This window comes from Clytia hemisphaerica, unplaced genomic scaffold (assembly GCF_902728285.1).
Source record: "Clytia hemisphaerica strain Z4C2 unplaced genomic scaffold, Clytia hemisphaerica genome assembly, whole genome shotgun sequence".
In the NCBI taxonomy this organism is placed as follows: Eukaryota; Metazoa; Cnidaria; class Hydrozoa; order Leptothecata; family Clytiidae; genus Clytia; species Clytia hemisphaerica.
In genome coordinates, this window is record NW_027103259.1 from 9,418 (window position 1) to 16,726 (window position 7,309).

The following is a 7,309-nucleotide window of genomic DNA, read 5'->3' on the forward strand; positions in this document are numbered from 1 at the left end:
GTTTTCTTTTCATAGGGCTTGTTTGGTTGATGTAACATGTTATTGATTTGCGCTTTGATGCCATTTTGTTTCTAAAATTAAAAAAAAGACAGCTGCTTTAAACTCATGAAGAGAAAAGTGTGATATATCTCTAACTTTATTTTATAGAAGTCTGGATCCCTTACAAAATATGGTTGAAAGGTTAAATATAGCTCATTGCAACAATTGTTGGTACGTAAATTGGGAAATTGTGGTAAATCCTATCATTGAACTTATATGAAAGATAGCTTCGAGGCAACAAAACAGGATTTGGATAGATAATTCAGAACAGGGTTCCCTGCAGTTCCCCAGAAGTATTTTCCCTGACAAAAGTACTGAAAAAGTGTAGTTTTTCCTGACATCAAGGTGAAAATAGACTTTTTTCTTTGACCGATATCAGTAATATTTATACTATTTGAGGGCCAACCATCATGGTTAAGCCTGACAAGGAAAATTTAAAAAAAATAGGGATTCCAAGATTGGCAACAAACCGTCAATTTCAAAGGATTCTGGAAAGAAATTCCCTGAACTTTCGTGAAAATAACCCTCTTTCCTGGTTTTCCCTGACTGTTGGCACTATGAAATCAAAAAGTGGTCACTTTCAGAAAGAATCACTTTTTTCACAAAAAGTGCAAAAAGAATAACATAAAAAGAATAACTTTTCAAAAAAGTGCCAAAAGAAACACTTTTTGATTTCATAAGAGTGGGAACCCTACAGAAAATCCACTGAAACCTTAGTTTACTAGCAACAGAATAAAACATGTTATAACTAAATGGGTTTACTAGGATTAAACGATTATCAGTGAAAGTAATCTTAGAAAAAGTAATTGAAAGATAATTACCGATTGATTTCTCTGACTTTGCATTCGTAGTTTGTGAGTGAAAGGCCATTTGATCCACGTGAATCCTTTCATATCTCGAAATTTGGCGTTGGGCACATTTGATATCAGGTACATCACGCCCGCTACGCAATGGGCGTGCGGCGGATGGATGGCGGGCGTAAAATAGTGGTGCGAGCGCCGGGCGGCAGGACACGCTACCTGAGGATTCATGCTGATAAATTGTTAATACTAGCAAGTAGCTTTCACTATGATAATTTAAGTCGTTATATTAATGAGCCAGAAATATGAGTAGAGGTGGTGGTGGGTTGGTTAGAGAAACTCCGTAATAATAATAAAAATAACAATAATAATAATAATGGTTTTATTCGAATAAGGCTTTGAATTTTATTTGAATTGCATCATGGTCTGAAAAATATATACTATGTATGGAAGTTCGAGTTCCAAATTCTGTTTTTAAATCTTTATGGACGTAAACATGGTCGATCAATGAACCGGAAATATGAGTAGGTTCTTTAACAATCATCTCGTACTCTTCTTCTAGGTATTCTTTTAAAAAGCTACTTTCCGCAGTATAATAGTTTTTGTTAAAGTCTCCGAGAATGATATGGGTTTTTTCAACTATGTCCCGCAAATGCCGAATTTTGTAAAGAAAAAGATCATTTTCAAGATTTTGTTGACGATATAGAAGGATAATATTAAGTGGAAAATTTACCATAGAATGTTTAAAACTGTATAAAGTGGCACCAGGGATGATGTGGGCATCTAGTAACTGGATTTGATTTTCATTGTATGCAGCAGTAGTATTAGAATATATGTGTTCATCTGAATTGTTTGTATGTAATGATAAAGGTGTTAATATATTTTCAACTTCTTCGGAGTTATTTGCTAGTTGAGTTTCTGTCATAAATATTAAACCACTTTCAGAATAAATTGATTTATCATGCTTTATATCAATGGCATGTTTCTTTAGTGAGCGTACATTCAAAAGTGAAATCTTGAGTTCATTCTCATTAAGCAGTTCTTCATCAGTTGTAGTTTTCAAACTCAAATTTTCTCTCATGTAGTTATATTCCTCTGTGGCTTCAGTGTCACATCTTATTGCTTTTGTATTAAATTTTCCCATTAGGTATAAACCCTGCAATGAAGTAACACGGCTTAAGGCTACATAAACTTGACCAGCATTAAAATATCTTTGGCCGTATAAATCAAAATTGAAAACAATTTTTGAAAACGTCTGTCCTTGAACTTTATGTACGGTACATGCCCACGCTAGCATTAGTGGAAATTGAATTCGTTTGATTGAAGGGCGATGTCTACCTGGTTTAACACCAAACTCTTTCTCTATTTTTTCTATCGGCACTAGGTTATTCTCGCGTCCATAAGTATCGTTATTATTTTTCGCTTTTGTACCTATATCATCTTCATCCATTCTTAGATAAATGTGTGTCACTTTCCTCTCGAGGTTTAACTTTATATATTCTATAGTACCCATTTGACCATTGCAAAGCTTATCCTCAACATCGATATTTGAAGTTATCATTACCTTTGCACCAAGTTTGAAAGTGAACTTATGGGCTAGACCTCCAGTTTGCATTTGACTTCGTTTTAATGCATTAGCTTTATCTTCTGGGCTTATTTTGTCGGGAAATTTATCTATTGAGTCTACTTTTACTTCTTCGCCAGGTAACTCACTCAATTTTAGCATGTTGTGATCATGAACTGGTTGGTTTTCAGCCCACAAATGTACGGCATCCTTAGGGTATTCAGGATGGTCTTTATTAACGATTCTTTCCTTTAAGATATCAATATTGTTTTCATCGACGACGCCTATTCTAATGTTATTGAGTATATCTATAAAAACCTGGTCGCCTCGTTGTCTCATAACCTCCGTGAGCTCGGCTATTTTGAAATGTCTCCAGCAATGATCAATATTCAAAAGGGCATCCGGAAAAAGTGAAAATATTGTACCACCTTTGATTGGAGGTAATTGATAAAAATCTCCACAAGTTATTATCGAAATACCAGCAAATGGAACGTTCTCAGTGCATTCAAAGATATTGCAAAGTCTTTGATGAATATGTAATAGACGATACTTTGAAACCATTGAAATTTCATCAATAATAATGACCTGTAGTTCTGAAAGCCGCTTTTGAAGGCTTGAACGGACACTGTCGTGGAGTTTATTTATATGTTTACTAAACTCATAGCCAGGGGGTAAGCTAAATACAGAATTAATAGTTGAACCGGCTACATTCACCGCCGCCACACCCGTCGGTGCCATGGTAAGTAACCGCTCTTTTGAGGCATCTCTTGATCCATAAGATAACGCTTTTTGTAAATAATACTTGATCGTATTTAAAGTGTACGATTTACCACAACCTGCACTACCAGTTAGAAAGATATAAAACGGATCGGGCTTCGTAGCAGTACTTGTTCGTAAGTTTTGCGAGGTCTTTTTAGACCATTTTACAATGTAGTCAAATATTTCCCGCTGTTTTTCATTGAGGGATCGTATTCTCCTACTTAGTTCATTATCAGATATTAAAGGTTCTATTGGCTGAATAGGTGCTTCACCACTATAAACATTTTCAGTGTTCTCTTCATTATCCAATTCTTCTTCACTTGCATAATTCTTTCTTCCTCTCTTACGTCATCATTTTCCTGCTCACCGTAAATGTCAAATCCTCTAACATTTTCGCGAAAATTTAGCATGGCACCATCTACGGCATCGGCATAGGGTTCAAAAATTGCTTTATTTCTGTTGACAACTTCAATAACTTCGGGTGAGAACAATTTCTCAGTAAATGTTCCTGAAGGTGTATTTTTGAGCTCTTCTTCGTTTCTAAAAGGATAAAACATGAAAAGTAGATGATGCGCGTGATGTTCGGGTTTTTTCTCTTACTTGGTACATGATACCGTAAAACAGATTTATTTTTTCGTAATTTCAATCGCTCTTTACTTGACATCAAAGGTACCGAGTTGGGTAGTGCTAGGTCTACAGCTTCAGCTGGGTCTAATTCGTCGAGAATTTCAGGTTGATAGTCATTCTCAATTTCTTTCTTTTTAGGTTCTAAATAGTAGTTCGACAAAAATTGAGCATAACATAAGGCGTCCATTGCAGCATATCTACCATTTTTGAAAGCTCTGTTCGGTCTATCTATATATCGGTCCAGCATATTCTTTTTAAAAACATTTGTATCACCAACATCCATATTTAAAATTTCTTCTTCGCTTTTACATACACGATAACGATTTTCTGGCAAGTTACTGTTTGCAAAAATTACACCTGGTGAGGTTTTTCTCAGCCAAATTTCTGGAAGTATTATTGCCACAGCTTCTTGAATTGACATTTCTCTTGACGTTCGGTATGCTCTTGACACAGATTTCATTTTTTCTCTGAGGGTTTGATTTGAATTCATAGCCTCCTTTGCCGCCTGCTTCATAGCTTCAGTAGTTTGATCTTCAGATTTCGATATATAAGCACACATGTAAGATACTACTTTATGATAATCCATGACAGGCTGTATATCTAGATTTCCTCTCCATGCTAGTAAACCTTCTTCGAAGTAGTTATTTATGAAACATGCAGCTGGGGAGCGCTTGTAGTGTATTTGAAATCCCGTATCAGTTGAAATAGCCAGATTTTTGTAATAAACATCCTTCGGTATTTCTAGCTCATTTAATATTTCATCGATTGATTTCGGTTCTTCGTAGTTATCCTTTAAAGGATCAAGTGTGTTATTGTATCTTGGGTCAAAATGATCGTCAATGTATTTTTTAACCGGGGACAAAATAGTTTTTCTTTCTTTTAATATCTCATCTCTGTTGCTAACGCTAGGGTCAATAGGCTTGGCAATGATAGTTCTTTCAGTAAAAAACCTTCCAAAGTGATACCTGCATGGTTGGTTTTTGTATTTCCGACAGGATTTCGAATGTCTATGAACTTGATATGTTGTCACTAATTTATATAACTCACTCTCCTTATCCTCTGGTAGATCACATTTAACAACTCTGTCAACAAAATCTCGATATTCATCTATATTTTCGTGTGTTAATGTTGGAGCTCCTTCTATCCATGCAAGACAGTGAATATGGGGACTACCACGAGCTTGAAATTCTACTCTGATAGAATAATGTTTAAGTGTACCTCCCAGAGTGTCTTTCGCCAATATAGTTTTGAAAAAACATTCAACGCGATATTGGAAATGTCTCGCCATTAAAACGGGATTAGACTGAAGAATTTCTGTTCGTTCCTTGTAGGTCAAGTTTTTTATTTCTTCCTCTGTCATTTCATTACCCTTTATCTTTTGAATGATCTCAATTATTTCGGGCCATCTCAAATCAGCGCAAGAAAAGCTCATGAACCAGGTTGGTAGACCTAATTGTTTTACCATAGCAAGCGTTTCATATAAAAACCTTTTCCAGTAAGCTGGAGTTCCTTTCAAATTATTCATGAATCTAAAAGCGTCATCATTAGCTATTAAATTAGATATTGTTTCTTTGAAATTCTGTGACAAACGACCAGCAGTTAATCCCTCAGTTTGAATTTTCTTCAAGGCTGTGTTTATGCTGCTATTCAAATTCAAATGTTGCATTACAGACTGTGCGTAAAATATATAGTCCGAATCCGAGGAGAACTTTTGAGTATAATTTAGTAACCTCTGATTAAAATACCTGCATGGAGTTAACTTGATATCGCGTTTATAGGTATATCCAAATTTCCCTGTAGGAAATAAATAAGGATGTGCAAGTATTTCACATTGTTCATCGCAAATAATTGGCAAAGGTTCTTTATCTTCCCCAGGCGCTATGGTGACATTTGAGTCATCAATAATATGATGAGCTAATTCTGGCACAAAAACAGTTTCGGAAGCTGGAATTCGAAAACGATCTAATGGGTTATCATTCTCTTCGTCATTATCATTTTTGTCTACGTGCTCTGAATCTTCTTCATTAACGAAATCAATGTCATTACTTTGGTCATCATCTTCATTATTGATCATATTTATCCAAAATCTTGGAATATCGTCGACATTTATCTCAATGTCAGAATACAAAGGATTGTTATTTTTTAAGTACGTCAAAATTTCTCTTATGAATTGGGGTCTAACTGGTTCAAAATACACATTCGATTTGAAGCTCAATTTCTTTTTGCGGAACGACCGTTTTGAGGGCGCGAAGCGCCCGAATAGGGAGTGTAGCATCCTTTCTCTAGATCTGGGCGTGTGGCGTAAAAAATTTGTATATGTTATATGTACGAAAATTTCAAAAAAAATCGTAGGGTGACATATCGACTTTGCTTCGTGTTGGATGGGATCAATTTTCTGTAGCACTATTAAAAGTACCTGTTTTGTAAAAATATTTATTGCAATAGAATATGATTGATATCAAAAGTATTATAAAGTAAGACTTTTGATTAAAATTGCAACTTTTGTACAATTAATAGTAAGAGTGTCAAAGCTTTATCTTCTTTGCTTTTTTCCCGCTTCTTCCAAATGTCTGGGCCTAGTCTTTTTTTCTGCGTTTCATTTTCAAAACAACAAAGATGGCCCTGAAAAGCAACGAATCTCTTCGGTTTTTGAGGTGCATGCATTAACTTTTGGACTGATTATGGCCCATTGAAAGGTAAATCTTCATTTTTTTTTCACCTTTATAGTTTCAACTACCTTTGGAATGTTACATTAGTACTTTTTCTTTGTGTTGACTTTTTTGTATTATTAAATTGGAATTCATTTCACAAAACAAAATGTTTTTTTCTCGGCCATTTGTTTCATGGATATCATATGGCCATGTTTTCTTTCCACAGGCTTATTTTTATTCATATGGGTCGTGTGTTTATTTCATTTTACTCTAACTATAATTGCGGAACGACCGTTATGAGGGCGCGAAGCGCCCGAATAGGGAGTGTAGCATCCTTTGGCAAGATCCGCATACGCGGGACGTAAAAAATAATGTATATGTTCGGAGAGCTGTCTCGAAAAGTGCTTGACAACGATGGACGATCGAGAAGTGCTTGACAACGGTGAAAAATGTCGACTTTGCTCTAAGGAATGATACGATTTAACCAGTGAAAAGAAGCATCTACCTCGTAAATTTCACTGGAAATTACTTTCAAAAAAACTTTATTTTTGTTTCTATCATTTTATGCAAAAAAATTAAACTTTTTTGCAAAAAAGTAAAAGTAACTGAAATTATATCGAGTTTGATTCACACGCTTGTGAAACATAAACAAAGATGGCGGTTTTTATCAACAGGATCCTGCCAATTTTTTTTAAGCTGAAAAGTCATCTTTTGCTTGTAAAATGACAAATGACGTTGCTACTGTTCACACTATTAGAAATTTTACTCGAGTATCATTCTTGAGGTTTTTTACCACTTCCTCTGGGAGAGGTGAGAGCTGTCTTATCCTCTACTTGCTGATGTGGCTGTCAACTGAAATTTTCGATAAA

At 35.2% G+C, this 7,309-nt stretch overlaps 1 protein-coding gene across 1 annotated transcript; it reads right to left on the bottom strand.

Moving 5' to 3' along the window:
* Positions 1-1,244: 1,244 nt before the first annotated feature.
* On the bottom strand, positions 1,245-5,863 carry LOC136798807 (uncharacterized). The gene is made up of 3 exons (XM_067055483.1): positions 3,763-5,863; positions 1,573-3,188; positions 1,245-1,265 (listed from the first exon to the last, which is right to left on the bottom strand). Exons 1-3 carry the CDS (start codon positions 5,861-5,863, stop codon positions 1,245-1,247), a joined length of 3,738 nt encoding a protein of 1,245 aa, XP_066911584.1.
* Between the last annotated feature and the right edge of the window lie 1,446 nt (positions 5,864-7,309).

Bases quoted from the DNA above. Each gene is read 5' to 3' on its own strand.
- LOC136798807 (XM_067055483.1), bottom strand. From the start codon at position 5,863: ATGATCAATAATGAAGATGATGACCAAAGTAATGACATTGATTTCGTT. The intron at 3,189-3,762 runs GTAAGAGAAAAA...ATTTACAAAAAG, and splicing joins TTTACGGTATCATGTACCAA to CGTTATCTTATGGATCAAGA. The intron at 1,266-1,572 runs GTAAATTTTCCA...TATATTTTTCAG, and splicing joins ACAGTTTTAAACATTCTATG to ACCATGATGCAATTCAAATA.